At 36.7% G+C, this 16,181-nt stretch overlaps 1 protein-coding gene across 2 annotated transcripts in view; it reads right to left on the reverse strand.

Moving 5' to 3' along the window:
* Positions 1-16,181, reverse strand: part of CACNA2D1 (calcium voltage-gated channel auxiliary subunit alpha2delta 1) — a 387,377-nt gene that overhangs the window by 198,279 nt on the left and 172,917 nt on the right. For both annotated transcript variants that reach the window (XM_071552728.1, XM_071552727.1), the window contains exon 4: positions 10,936-10,995. In XM_071552728.1, the coding sequence (XP_071408829.1) occupies positions 10,936-10,995 (60 nt within the window). The remainder of the gene's footprint in view (positions 1-10,935; positions 10,996-16,181) is intronic.

Raw genomic sequence — 16,181 nt, forward strand, 5'->3', positions numbered from 1 at the left:
TTCAGAAAGCGTAAGGGGAAAGAACTACAAGCATTTAAGACAGGGCAATAGAAGATGGGAAACTTAGGCCGAAGAGGAAAGAAGGAATGCTGCAAAAAAAGGTGAAGCATCTTGTCAAGGACAATGCCATGTTCAACATCCAGAAAAGATACAGGAGTGAAAACTGGGGGAAAAGGAAGGAAACAACAGCAGCAAAGCAGTCATTCACAACCTTTCCCATCAATGACCTCTTTGGCAACAGAAAAAATTTCCTGGGCCTCTTTTCCCTCCCTCCCCTTCCCCCTTCTCTTTTTTACACAGTTCAGGTTGAAAACTTTGCTATCCACCTTGCCAAAGACTGTTTTCTTTTGGTTTTACATGGGAAGTTTACTCAACGTGATGAGCTGATAACTATGAGCAGAAAACATCCCATCTGAGCTCTTTGCCTGGGAAAGTCCTCCGAAATTATTTCATTAGGTATTTTACCAGAAATAGCTCTAAACACCTGGTCCATGATCTGAGATACTTTATCAGCATTGTGCTAAACCCCTCTGTCCTGATTAGACCAGCACAGTCTGTGCATTATTTGGACACAGTGAATTCAAAGTAACAGGCATAAGCAAACCATGGATTCCAGCAGAGCAAGCATCACCTGATTGTGCAAACTGAGCCCAAGGCCCAGGACTTCTTTCCTGCAGTATGCCCCAAAGATGCTGTTCATACTGAAGATGAAATATTCCTGGGTTTTAAAACATGACAATGATAAAATTTCAAAAATATAGGCACATAATAGTTTAACTCCTTTTGTTCTCAAAGTATCTGAACATACTAGCTTGTAGACCTGCAAAACACGAGACTCACCTAGAAGTGTGTACCTGGTTTTTGATATAAATATACACATAGCTTTTTGTGCATATAGGCATGTAGATACATATATAAGTACATTTATAAGTATATACACAGAGGAAAATTTACAGAATTGATATGTGCATATATATGTATGTGTTTACTCATGTGTAACCACAGTACTTTTTAGGATAAAGCATGCTTTATTCTCCAGACAGAGTATGATGTCCGTGTTTCAAAATAAAACACAGATCAATCCTGAACACAGTCTGCTATTAAACCATATTGTGCTTGTTACAGCTGTCCCCAAGACAACTCAGCAATGTCCAGACACATTCTGTGGCATAGCATGCACCAGAAGGCATTCTCAACCAACTGTGCAGGCAGGTCTATACCAGCTGATACCCTGTCTTGCTTTCTACATGCCCGGCTGTAATTAATGTTCACCTGAAGCATGCTAACTCCCTAATTTTATGCCTTGAAAATATTATTTTCTAAGCTGCACTGCTTCCTTTTCACAAACTTTGAGTAGAAAGGCATACACACACACACACACACACACACACACACACACACACACACACACACACACACATTTAGAGCTTCCTAGATACCACAAAGAGAAGTCACAAGACAAGTGTAGTTGATCACTGAAAATCAGTCAATGCAACAATCAGTCCATAGGTTTGTTTTACTCAACACTATAGATTAATAAATGTAAGATTTAGAAATGTAGTTGAGTTCCAATCTTGAGTTTACTCCTTACAGAAATACCTCAGGGAGCCAAACTAAGACTCCATTCCCTTCTGAAATGAAATATGCACTAACAAGAATGGGTTATGCACAGGAAAACATATAGATTTCAGACTGCTTCTGCTGCCACAGAGTCACTTCACCTACTACAGCCTTTCTTCATAGTCAGGTCTGCCTTTTGCTCCCTACACTACTCTTTTCAGGAGTTCAGATGTGCTGAATAAGCTTCAGGCAAGTCTCAAGCTCCACTCAAAAATGCTCTGTGATCCTCATCTCCTTCTTTATCCATGTTTTCCTTTTTACCATTCATACATTTAAAGAGCAGGTCTCCACCTTGAATTCAGAATCTCAGAACATGACTTAAATCAGTTGAAAGCCTTATGCAGCAAGGTGAATATCAGCAAATCTTGACAGATGTTTCATAAATGTCTTACCCAAAGTAGACAGTACTTAAGAGTGTTGCTTTGTAGTGTCATACATATGCAGTGCCTGGGCTTACTATGTTTTTTCCAATACCAAACTTTGGGAATGGTATCCAGTTGAAGGAAAGCTTTGAAGCAAAACTGCATCGTGGGAGGGGCAAGGAGGAAGGTGAAGGAGGGGGGAAGAGAATGACCTAAAAAGAGACTGCAAGTATTTGGAATTAAATGTCCCATGTGATGTGATCCCCTATAATAAGGAAAATATTCCAAGTCAGCTATCAGCAGAAGAAATGGCAACAACCATCACTTGGGATTAACAAATATATAGCTAATATTTTTGAAAAACATTAGTCCTAATCCAGCTTTTGCTTTTTTCTGCTGGCATCTCTCACCAAAAGCAAAACCAGCAAAAAGCACCCTTTGCTGCAGCAGTACAGCTTTAGCCCAAATAACTGCATATATTAGTAATATAAAACTGAAGAGTTCTGTCTGAAAGGTGGGAAATTCTTAGAGCAAGACTTCTTCAATTAGTATTTTAGAGTATTTAACTCTAGAGGTCATTTAAACTGCGATACCCACAGCAAATCAGATGAAATCAAACTTGCCTATGTGGAGAACATTCAGTCTGGTAGAAAACTTTTGCTGAAAGTCTTCTTTAACTTTTTATATGGAAAAAAATCACAGGCATAGCACAATAGAGCCAACTGCCTTAGTTTTACTGTTCCCATGTGCAACTCTTAAGAAATGCAAAACTGAATCTACACTCCTGAGAAGTGGTAATGCCCAAAGGACTAAGAGGATCCTGCCTGAATTCATAATTCATCAGGGATTATTCATCCATTTTTAAAAGGAAGGATATGGTCTGGATAAGCACAGTCATTTTTATATTTATTGTTTGTACTTTCAAGAAAGTTCCAATACACAGTATTTAAGTGCAGTAAAATCTGGGACTACCAAATGGCAAAATGAAAACAGAATGATAGTATTTTCTATAAACACATAAATCACAGTCATAGAGTTCGCATAGAGCTCTCAAGACTTGCCAAATCCTAATGTCCCTTCAGTGAAACTTAAGAGTTGTTTGTGTGTTTATTTACAGAGTTCTGATTTGGTCAGAGGTGATAGCAAAAATTAACTGGAGAACAAAAACAAAACAAAAAAAAAACAAAACCCCAAACAAACAAAAACAAACCAAAACCAAACAAAAAACCCCAAACAAAGAAAATAAATGCTTAACAGCTACATTTTGGGTGAAACCAGGCAGAATTTTAAAGTATTTCTTTGCATAATGTAGAAGAATATTAGGACATTGCTAACTTTGAAGAGTTTCTCTATTCTGTTATTCATATCTCTGACTTTGTGGCCAAGTCTACAGAAATATCTGACACAACTTCAATCACACATCATCATGTTCTGGACATAAAAAAGCCAAAATTTCACCTTCTGTAAAAATTCTAATGAGAATGACACTATACTCAGAGGATTGAAGGATATGAATTCCCAAATCCCTTAAGCAAAATGCAGCTCTTAACAATAATAATATTGTAGTTTTCTCTTAATTTTCTCTTTTCTGTATAAATACATGTAGTTAATTTCAGCATAAACCTGGTTTGAAGTGGTCTTTTCCCCTCTCTCCCTCTTCTTTTTCCCTTGGCTGGTTGGGGGGGGATGAACACTTCCACTCTGTCTTGGACAGCTGGCATTTTGCCAGCTCAACCCAAGACAGACTGTCTCGTACTTCCAGAGCTTTTGAAAGTCTATGCAGAATGAAATTCCAATTAAAATTTCTACTGTTTCAACGCATAACAAGGCAGACATGAAACATTTTCTGTTCTCAACTGCTACACAAGCCCCTGTTCTAGGTAGTGTAGAGGCCTACAAATGTTTAAATATGGAAAATTTCCAACTTCCATGTTAGCTTCTTTTTCTCTTTCTAAAGGTAATGAGTTGTGACAAAGATGGGTCAGGATAATATGTGATGGGCAACGGAGAAAAGAGGAAACTAGTTAGATCCTAGTTGTACTGGCAAGGATGAATCATGGAGAGAGACACTGTTAGGTTTGAAATGAAATTATTTCTCAGAGAAGTTTACAGAAAAAATAAACAGCATCCCTGAAGTCCATTTCTAATTGATTTTACTGATTCACCAAAGGTAGTAAAGCAGTGCTATGTAATAATTATCCCAGATTTACATGAGCAACTGAACTTAAGGGTGAAAGTTAAAATGCGAGAACTAGTTAGCTTCATCTGTGCCACAAATTCAATGAACTCTTAGAAAATCTGCACAATAGCAGCCTGCAAAAAGCCTTTCTTAGCATATTGTACTCCTCTATTGCAAACTGAAGGACCTACAGGGTGTTAATAAACTGAGCACAATAGTATATCTTGCTTTTAATAAGATGCTTTTTCTGAAAGCACATTAAAGCCTTATTCAAAATGAAGGTGATAATGCATATGTATGGTGGCTTAATAATGAGAAATCACACCTTTCTTTCTTTTCTTCTTACCCAGGTCCTTCTCTCCACCTCATTTTCAGAAGCTGCACAGTTTTTAAATGAGTTGTCTGGTCAATAAGTAAAAAGTGTATTAGATGTCTAACATATTTGATTTTTCAGATAAAATAGAATGCTTGAAAGCCTCAACAATGATTGAAGGTGTTTCTTCACTTTATTCTAAAAGCATTTTTGACAAGTTTCCAACCAGTGAAGCACTTCCCTGCACAGATGAGATCCTTGCAATGATTTAGATTATAAAGTTACACTCCTATACTCAGGGTATGGATTTTAAGAGATTGTCAACCACCAATATTTAAAGACCAAAAGATATTCCAGAAAAGCTAAATCCTCTATAGCTACACATCTAAAATCCCTGCTTATATATAGTCTTAATTATGATAATAAAGCTAAAAAAATAAATCCAGGATTACAAATATGATTACAAATGCATTCAAATGATTAATCACACTAACACACATATTAGTGTAATTCTTACTCAGGATCATATTAGATATATTATGGGAAAAAAGCATGGACGAGACATCCTATGGCAATCCTTATTTTAGAGGAAACCAATATTTCTAGACTGAAAGACTCACCTGAGAGAGCCTAAGAAGTTATAAAACTCCAGGCAAGGTAGCAAGTAGCAGTATTCATAAAAAGTTTTCTATGGCCTGGATTTTTTTCTTTTTTTTAATTGCCTTTAAGACGTTTTCCTTTTATCTAACTAGTGCCTCCTAGATATTTGTAAACTACGAGTCACACTGAGACCTTGTGAAATAACCCAAAAATTAGGGGCAGGATGCCAGAGACAGACAAGTGAACAGCGGGATTTTGTTCCCTGGAGGGAAAGCCAGACAAATTCTGCACTAATCTGGTTGGCTTATGCCTCATATCCAAACACGGTTCAGCATGGGCAGGTTCACAGTAGATTTCTACATTAAGATGAAACTCTTCTTACTAATGATGGAGATCCTGGGAAGGTGAGGTGATTGTGCTTCGAAGGCTGTAACCACAGCATCTCCTGTCACTCTGATAAATGAAATTGAAAATCGTGCAGAAATCCTTGTTCCTGCAATACTTGAAGTTAAAACTCATGATACAAAAAGGATAAACATCAAATAAACATCAGAACAACCCTTAAACCCACCCAATTTTAATCACAGAATCACAGACTTTTCTGAGTTGAGAGGGACCCACAAGGATCATCAAGTCCAACTCTTAAGTCAATGGCCCACATAGGGGATTTCAGTAAATATTATTTATTCTTATCTCCTCTACACCTCATCTTGCTGCTCCTCACAGTGTACCCACAGAGCTCCATTCCTGGAGTGGAAAGATGTCAAGTCCAAACAATCACTGACATAAAAAATGGTATCTCATACCTTTCAGATAGATAAGGGACATGCAATTGAATTTATATACAAATGAAAGCTATAGGTCACAGATAAGAAGGTGGCACACAGCCCTTCAGAGAATAAAATATTATCCACCCTAAAACCCTGACCATCTGTCTATTTAAATCTGTCAATTTAAATCAACCATTTTTGGGATTTTTTAAGTCACAAAGACTTTAGAAGTGCGAGGCATAATCCAAAATTAATCAAAATCCATGCAAGATTTATTACGCTGAGTTTTGAATCAGAGCTTGTCTGTAGACACAGACAGTTTTGACACTTTGTCTGTGTTAAATGTTATTAAAACTTCCACAAAACTATGAAGTATCTATGACTTGCTAGGAAAGGATTCCACACTTACTTTCTGCCTGTGAGGACCAGTTCCCTGTACCCAAGGATCTGGTGCCAAATCTAAACAGTTTCATTTCTCAGAAGATGAGCTTTGCACACAAGAAGAGTATCAGAGGTACATGCCACGGGAGACCTGTATCCTCTCTCTTATGAGCTGAGAAAAAAAAGGATTCCGATTTGTTTCCTTCACAGTTTTTCCCTCTTTCAGAAGACAAATCATGTTTTAGCAAACTGCCTCTTTATAATGAAATAGTCTGAAAGCTGAAAGTTTGGTGCTTTGTTTGTTTCTTTTGCAGTACAGGCTTTTAAGAGGCAACATTTTATTAGTATTTTATTAGTATTGTAGCATCCACAATAGACAGTCCTGAAAATCCTCAATCTTCAAGATACAACAGAGACACCTAGTACTGCTCTGCTCTTGCAGGTCACTGCTTGGATCAACTCTTCTGACAGAAGACTTGTTTTATCTGTTATCCTTTTCATCTTCCATTTCATTGCTGAGCAACTTTTTACTACAGTTTCATGCAGCCAACATTTCTACCAGGAAAAAAACCCGTAACTCCAAAGTAATGTTCCCATGACCCTCTGTCATTACTTTTAAGCCCAGCTGATACACAAACACCAGCCTAAATATTATCATCAGAGCAAATGCTGTCTCAGAAATAACAGGACAGAGAAAATCATCATTTATACAGAAGAATATAAAATGACACTATTGGTTAAAAGTAAGCCATACTGAAAGAATTTTTGTGTGGCATTTTTATGTGATAATTAATTCTTAAAAGTCTGAGTTTCAGTCTTCATATAAATAAGTGGATATTAAAAGGCCATCCATACAGACTCCCCTCATTAAAATAACAATGAGATATCCCTTATGTTTATACATGTGTAAGTGCAATTAACATTGCAGCTCAACTGGAAACAAAATTGCTTTAGTTAACCAACCATTGCAAGGCAATCAAATGTGGTATCAAATGTAATTGTAGAAGACCCATTTGGGGAATAACAGCAATTACTTAATAAAGAATTCTCCCTTCCTCCTTCCAGTTCATGTACATTTTTTTCATGCATCCTTATGACAGAAAAATAATTGGACCATAACAAGTGTCAAACCCATCCCCTCTTTCACTCTGTAGTGTACATGAAATTTCAGAATGACAAGACTGATTCATTTAGACATATTGGTTTGTACCTCTGAGTTGTAACTACTTTAATCTAAAAGCATTCAAGTAGGCTTAATTCCTCCAGCTGTACATGCAGCTGGGGAATTGGGCGATACTAGTGGAATATGAAATAGAGAACGGCATTTCTTTATTTGCCTGAAGTTAAGCATTCTTGATTTGCCTTCATAAACTTCACAAATATTCTCTAAAGATCTAACAGTTTTTTTAACAGGTAAGTATTATTTTTGGGTCATAGATGTAAAATGACTACTTTAATCAACAGATATTTAACCAACTTTGTGCTTAATCAGGAAACAACACATTACAATCTAGTATTACTTATTTTTCCTTTTTACTTGGAAGACATATTGTAATTTTAATTATTATTCTTAATTATTATTAGTTTGAACAATTTTGTGCCTTTAGTAAATTAATTAGTAATTGCCAAAATTATTTTCATGTTTAATTATCAGTGCAAAATACCAATTGCCATTATGAACTTTATTTCTGTCACTTAGCTAAAAACCAATGGTAAATATGTAAGATCCACATTCTTAACTCATTTTAGATTTTCATTTTTGTTCTTAAGAGTTCATTTATTAACTACAATCATATATATAGGCCCAGTGAAAATATATTTAGAAAGCTATGCAAGGTGATAGAAGGAAAGGAATATGAAAATACTGCAGCTGACACCAGATATTCACTGTTCAGTAATTTGCTGGGTTACAGCTTCCCAGGTTAAAACTAGTCTGAGATTTCTACATTCACGGCTATTTTTGGTTTTGGTAAACATGGACAGAGTATTTCAGAGAAAACCAAAATAAAATTTTAGTAAAGATTCCTTTGCCTATTGATCCTGCCAAAGTCACGCAGCAGATCGTTCTGCAAACTATGCTAAGGCACAAGGAGGACAGGAAGGTGACTGGTGACAGCCATGGCTTCTCTGAGGGTGAACTGTTCCTGGCAAACTTGGTGGCCTTGCTGATGGCATCTATGTACATACTGGGGAATGAAGTGTTGGACTAGAAAAAAAAAAGAGGCTGTGGGATCAAATCTGGATCTTCAAAGGTTTTTTTCCTACTACTAGCTAATTTCAAAAGACTGTATCTGAGGATGCTGAATTTTTATTATACTGTGACATTAACCTGAAAATAAAATCCTTAATGCTTATATGGTTCTTTTGCTGTGAACTGTGCAATAAGCACAATTAGAATAAGGTGTTAGAACAGGCACTCTGGCAAAGTTTTGATTGACACATCCCTTGTAGCTCTGTACAGACAGGTCTTATGGTCAGCCTTGTTTGCACTTCCTTTTTTGCATATGTTCCACTCAAGTCAGCCCATATATTTCACCAGAAGGACTGTTTGTGATATTTTCTCCTTAAAACCTAATAGGCTATTATTTGGCTGCAATCTGATTGTCAAGGACATTGCTGATCACAAGCTCATTAGAAGCAGAAATAGCTTGCCCCTTTGAGTTTCTTTCTACAGTGACTCATGTGCAATGCTGCTGGAAGGGCTTTCATCACCCAAAACCAAATCCTGGATGAGAAATGAACCTCATACAGCATGATGTAGACCATTCATAATGCTATCAGAAGTACTTTAAGAACCCTTAACTGCACAACGTTTTACAGTCTATCTTCTGTTTTCCGTTACAGCCATTAGGAGAATGAGTCTTCCAGTGAAAATTAAGTTTATCAGAAACATCTGTGTGCAAACTAATTTGAGCAGGCATTTTCTAAAAAGTAGGCCAGAAGAGAAGAAAGATTACTTCTGGCAAAAATGGAACAAATTAAATTATAAGAGGCTTTATACATTTATTTGAAATTTAATTGCATAACCTAATGTCAAAGTTATTATACGGTGCACACTGTTCTCATCTGAATTCAAAACAGTAAAACACAAGCTCAGTTTTAAGTTACTTTATTATAAATCCAACCACATTTGGTTTTTTTCAATACTGACCATAGTCTTTTCCTGAGCCACAAATTAATATAAAATCACATTTCAAAATAATTTTGAGATCTCTCCTTGGCAATGAATGATGATAAAATCTGAAGTCACTCTGGCTTGACTGACTTCTACTGCAAGTAAAGGGTGAAAAGAAAACCAATATCTGAGCCAGTGTTGCTGATGTGATGCCAGAATGTACACAGAAGTAAAATGAGTAGAAAGAAATTCTGACTGTATTCACGCAGTTCTGCACTGAGTGCATCGAACCTGCGGGTTGTGTTTTCTATTCACAAGAGAGAGAGATTAGCAGAAAAGGTCACTGTAACATTCTCATTATAGAATCTCTATAGAATACGCGTTCTGTGTTTTACCATGTATTAGAAGCTGTGCCTGTGCAGAGAACACACTTAAAATCATTCAAGCTGTGTCCAGATCCTCTCTTAACTCCTAAAGCCAGTCACTCCTACCTGACTTATATGGAGTGACCTTAGAGGGTTTTTTTGATCTGTTTTCAGATCTCCAAGTGCCTGAGTAACACTGGATTAGAATGGACATTTGTGCTGCCTTTGTTTAGGGTAGAATTAATTTCGTTCATAGTGGGCTATATTTTGCATTTGTGCTGGAAACAGTGTTGATAATTTGGGCAAGCTTTTGTTATTGCTGAGCAATTCCTTTGCACCGCCAAGGCCTTTTCTGCATCTCACACTGTCCCATCAGTGAGGAGGCTGGGGGTGCACAGCTGACCCCAAATGACCCATTGTGTATTTAACTGTGTGCCACTATGATTCTAGTGGATCTGCAAACACATTTTAGGTTTGAAGCAACACCACATAAAAGCACCATCTGCTTTTTTTTTTTTTTTCTGAAGGAACAGGTAATAAAGGCATCATAAATAAATCTGATACGTAGCAGGGAACCACAACCAAAATTAAGAGGCTCATAATCATGCAGTACAGTATTAATTTAGCTTGATTTGTAATAAAAAAATCAATGTTATACCCTTTACAATCGTGTCACCTGTTTTTCAGAAAAGTCTGAAATTACTAAAGACGTTAATTTAATATTTGACCAGGTTAGGGCCTCTTTCAGTAGTATGAGAACATTGAAGAGATAAAATGCAGTGATTAAAGTACGAAAAGGGATTCTAAAAAATAATCTATGACTCCCAAGTCATGTAGATAACCTCATCCTGTATTCAACTTTGTCCTGCCTTTTTCCTCCCTCCATATAAGCCAAAGACAACTTTTAAAAATCTTTTCTATGATTCTGTTTCAGTGCTTAGATAGTAACCATCACTCAGATTTCTTCTCTCAAACAAACAGATGTCTTTCACACAACTCAGAGCTACATCCCTGGTCTGTGAAGCTCCCTATGAGCTTCTGAAGGGAAAAGTTCACTTTATTCTCTAGACATTCTGACTGAGACTCTGTTTACAGAATTAAATACAATGCCCATTCATAATCAATGACTCATCTGTAGTGGAAATATAAACACGATATTTGCAAGAATAGTGTTAACATTTTAAAGAGGAAAAATCTATGAAGGTTAAAAGGATAAAAACTGAAACTTACCCCAAACTCATCCCTCCACTGATGTGATGCTTGGTACTTCTCAGCTTCTTTAGCAAGGCGCTGAAGACCAAAGAGAGAAAGGACATACATTTTAGTCTTTACTGATTATTCATCACATGGTAAAGTCTTTCTTTTTTATTTTTTCCTATATGTGTTTTCTCTACATAAATTATACATATTTATACTTTTTGCTCTAACTTGAAAATTGTGTACATATAAATAAAGGTACAGCATCTCATTTCAGAAATGTCATTTTCTGTATTATTTGCTTATTGAAGTACTGTAATCAAGAATTAGACAACTTAACCCTCACTCCAATATTATTTCACAAGTTCTAGTTAAGTTCAAAATCCATCACTATCCTGCTGAAAATACTTTCTCCTTACACATACCACCTTGCCTTGTATGTATTAATCTACCATCCAATGAACAGTATTTATTAGAATCTTAAAACACTGTTGTATGGGCATTTATTTCTCCATTATATCCCTCAGCTTTAATTATAGGAACTACTGACAGCTCTGTGATTATTAGGGAACAGAAAACTCAGTAATTTTGACTAGCTGGAGTCTGGTGTCATGGATTGAATCAGCAGCTGGAGAGTAACAGGCATGTTCCCAGAGGGCATTTTTCCCATTTATATTAATATGCATGAAGCCCAGTCTGTCCACTTAGACCCAAAGGAGGCAAAGCACAGTGCACAGAAATGATCAGATGATGCTGTTTCCAATCAATTTCTTGTAGACACATCTGTTGGGTTGAATGACATGATCCACCTCACACAAAAATTCAAGTCTGAAATAAAAAAAGCTATTTGGACATGCTTATGAGAAGTTTGTAATAATTATGCATATAGAAGTCACCAAGGTAACGTGTGTTCTCCAGCTGAGCTGCACACATCATCCCGCGTGCCAGCAGCCCTGGAGGCAAACACCCATCATGAAAGCAAGACCTCTCTCTGAAGTAGCAGCTACCTGATGTGAATGAAGTTCATGTGGACTCAGCCATGTCCTAATTGTTAAGTGACTTACTTTTAGAACTAAATTATTTTACAGCCCAATGAAAAATTCAGCAACTATTTTTAGGCAGTCTTGGTCCCTTTCTAACAAATCTAACCTGACTATATCCACCAGAGAAGCAGGGATGCAAACACTTAACTATGTAACAATATGTGCACAAGAAGTTTGATGGTCCTTTTAATGTGCAGACCAATTCCTACACAAATTGAACTGTGCTGTAAGTCACATTTTCAGTTGAGTCACCTTGTCAGTTCTTGCTAAGAACCAAAAGGAATACGATCAGAAAGTTCGTATCAGCTGGAATCAGAGAGATGGTGCTGCCAGAACCTCACCTCAGACCCATTCCAGGTTGCAACTGCTGTGTTACCGGATCTCCTGAGGGCAGTCCCTCTGCCCCTCTAACAACCACCAGGGTGATACATTTCACAAAGCAGAACTTTGGATCTTTTCCTTTTTTCAGGTTTCTATAAACACAGAAAAACCTCAACAAATGTGTGTGCTCAACTGTCAAAATGTGGCCCCACTCAATTATTTTTTTGGCAATTGAAATCATTCTCAGCCAACAGAAAGTTACCAACACTTTACAGGCATTGCCCACTGGAAGTACCTCCACAGTAACCAAACCACATTAATGAAAGAAAAACCATGAAATAATTTCATGAATTACACTGGGAAAAAGCAGAGTCCACCTTTTGCACTGGACAAACATCTACAGTGTAATCAGTTTTTTGGTAATATACTAGAACAACTTTGTCCATCTAATTTATTCACTCAATCTAGGCAGTCCCACATCTAAATTTGTATATACTCTGATAAATTCAAGCTGTTTAAGTCATGTTTCACCAAATTGTAGCAAAGCAAAATTTAACACAACATGTGTAAATAGCTGCAGTTAACACTGTCATCAAGCTTCCCTCACACTCATCTTCATTGCCTTAAGGTACTTACAGAATCAAAAAAGACAGTAAAACCCAAATGCACAAACTGATAGAGGGATTATGAAGAGAAATATATACTGATCATTAGCATTACCAAGAATTTAGCATGGAAAGAACTGCAGCCACGCTTGAAATTCCTCAGCTCCACTGGTAGATTCCTCAGCTAATCTGCACTATCAATTGAAAAAGCTTAAAGCAAAACAAAACAAAACACCACATTGTTTTGGGTTGGTTTTGTTGTCCCAAATGCAGGGGGAAGCAAAAGAATATCCCTCACAAAAGAGATACTGTATTCTTAGTCTTAAGAATTTTTCACTAAGGTTTAAGTTAGAACTGCCTAAGCAAGCTGCTAAAATAACACTACATGCAATATCTACAGCCCTTAGTGCCTTAAAAGAGCTTTCCAAATGAGAAGCTGCCATTTGGGGCATATGTACAGAACTCTGTTAAAGGCACTCAAGCTCATACAAAAGTACAAGCAACCTGTTTAGAAACAAACAATGAGAAAACAGCTGTTTCTTGACTTCTAAAAACCCAAATCCAACATCTCACTTGGAAGTATACATGACCACAAGCCAGATCTATGCATACAGGCTCCAGCAAGAGGCTGAGATACCTTTTTGATTTATTCATTTGCTCTACTGCCTAATAATTGGATTAGCTGCAATGTACAGTTTAGCTGGAATTTATATTTAGAATGTACTTCCTAGTACGCTGTATCAGAAAGAGAATTAAAGTCTAGCCAACTTGATATCAACCTGGTATTGTTTTCCCTGAAAAAGTTCACCTTTCCATCAACTATTCCTATAAATGCTACATCAATTATTAGTAGTTAGGCTAGTGGCTGTTAGCCAGGACTATAATAAATCTTTGAGTGATCACAAAAGTAAGATATCTGATCTGTCAAAATGGGGATAAATATTGTATTTTCACTTTCTCCTACTGCACCAGAAGAATCCTGAGATTCTACAGCTATTAAATTGCACATGGAAAAACCATACAAAATCACGTCCCAGAGACCAGTCTACTGCAGTAATCTGACTGTAATCTGATTACCCAGCTCATCTGCAACAGAACATACCTGAGCAACACTTGTGTGCGGGCTATCACAAGGACATAGATCAGGCAAGGACTTAATTTTCAAAAAAAATGTGTGTTTTAAAATAAATTCATTGCTGATAAGACATGCAGAACCTAGTGTCACTCTATCCTGTGTAATGCCAGGTATTTTTAGGAAAGATGAGCTTAAAATTTAAATAGACACAGATAGAGACATAGATATTCATAACAAAGTAAAGGTGCTTTCAGATTTTCTTTTCTATGCAAGGAGAATATTGCTACTACAGCAACATGGAGTCTCATAATGGATACATTCACCCTTCCACAGGGAGAGCTTTGTTATGAATCACCAAGACTCTGGGGTCAAAACTAGTCAGATGCTTAAGTAAACTCAAGTTACTTGTGCCCTTTATTGTGACACAAGGGGGAACTAATTTTTCACCTCTCAAAGAATCATATCTGCTTCCTTCTGAGGTATGCAAATGTCAGGTCTGGCCTTTCCTATTTTGATGGAAGAGTCTCTGGAGAACACCAACAGAGAAGCAGCACAACAGCCGGCTGACACCTGGAGCTTCCCATTCTCCCTCTCATCACAATGAGGGTTTAATACAGCAAGAGCTTCTTTAATACCATGGCCCACTGCAATTCCCTACTGGTTTCTCCAGCAAATATTAATACTGAGATTCAAATTTTTATGTGTATGAAAATGAGCAGAAATGGCTTAAAACAAACCTGAAAAAACAATACACCTGCACATTAGCTTTTAATCATTTCTTCCTCCATACCTCTGTGTTGTGTTTTGTAAAGATGAAAGCTTGTGAGATGTTTTCATGCCTTGAGGAAAGCTCTATTTAACATCATCTTTTTGGATACAGAGCATGAAAAACAAAACAACACTAAAAAGGGAAGAGGGAACAAAATCAAGATGTAACAAAAACATTCTGTCTTACTTCAATATACTTAAAGTAGCCTACTTTGTACAGCGTGCTGGAGAACACAGATTCTCAGACTATGGTAGTGAATTTACACTGAAGTAGTAGATAAATTGAAAAATCATGACCAGGAAAAGAGGGCTGCAAAAGCTAACAGAATGTTGTAGCATCTATTCATGTGCTTTTGGAGGATGCCTGACAGATGTGATATGGTGCTTCTAAGTAAGGGATCAAAAGAGCTGACGCCAGATTTAGCCAGTGTGATTGACACAGTAGCTGATGTCAAACTTAAGGTGCTTGAAAACACTGTGATTAAACAAGCATTTGTTTAATAAATTTTCCTAGATTAAACAATTACTTCTGTGGGTTTTTTTTAAATTTAAACTTTTTTTAATTAATGAGAACTTCTCTCTATTTTCTAAATAGTGTTCAGGGTGTATTATTTTCAGGCAATTTCAGAACACTTAGCTCATCGATAAAAAAAAAATCCCTTGGAAAACAGTCACTGCCCATAAATAAGTATTTTAAATCATACTTTGAAAGGAGTCAACAGTTACCTTCCACCAAATTTCCCTAAATCTTTTAAAGAGAAAAGTTACCTTTAAAAGAAAGCAGCTACTGGAAACATAGATAAGATGTAATTGTTATTCACTCCATCAGCCTAGCAACCTTTAAGTTTTAAAGGGATTACAAAAGATTACATACACAAAAAAAATAGAAAAGGAAAACAACTAAAAAAGAGACTCAAAGCCCAGCTGTGATCAATCTCAAATTGTCCATTCATGAAGGTCTTGTCCCATTTCCAAGCGCAGGTTACTGACTCTGAAAGGCAGCCTTTGATGCAGCACAGACTGCAAGACAGAGACCTGAAGAATCTTTATCTGATCTGTAAAGATCAACCCCCTAGAAGGCCTATTCATCTTCCAGTCTTCATTTCTTTTCGTATATGTCATATTTTTATCTCCTCCCAGCCAGCACAGGATTCTGTCAGCAAATGGCACAATTACAATTATATTCAGTACAATAAAATAAACCTTTTGGGGGTTCTTTTGGTGCTTCACAGTCTCCTTTAAGTATTTTTATTTGAAAATACTATTCACCTATTTCTTGATATACTAAGCCATTAAAAATGTGTAAGCACAGAGTTATTAGGTATCAGTAGCCTCAAAAGCTTTCTAAAACACCAAATCCATGGATTCTTTTAGGTCATTTTAAGAAGATAAATATCCAGGGAGAACATACCAATATCAAGCTTAAACAGAACTATGTAGAACACACACTAAACTTCAAATCCTGAT

Source organism: Pithys albifrons, chromosome 3, assembly GCF_047495875.1.
Source record: "Pithys albifrons albifrons isolate INPA30051 chromosome 3, PitAlb_v1, whole genome shotgun sequence".
Taxonomy (NCBI): Eukaryota; Metazoa; Chordata; class Aves; order Passeriformes; family Thamnophilidae; genus Pithys; species Pithys albifrons.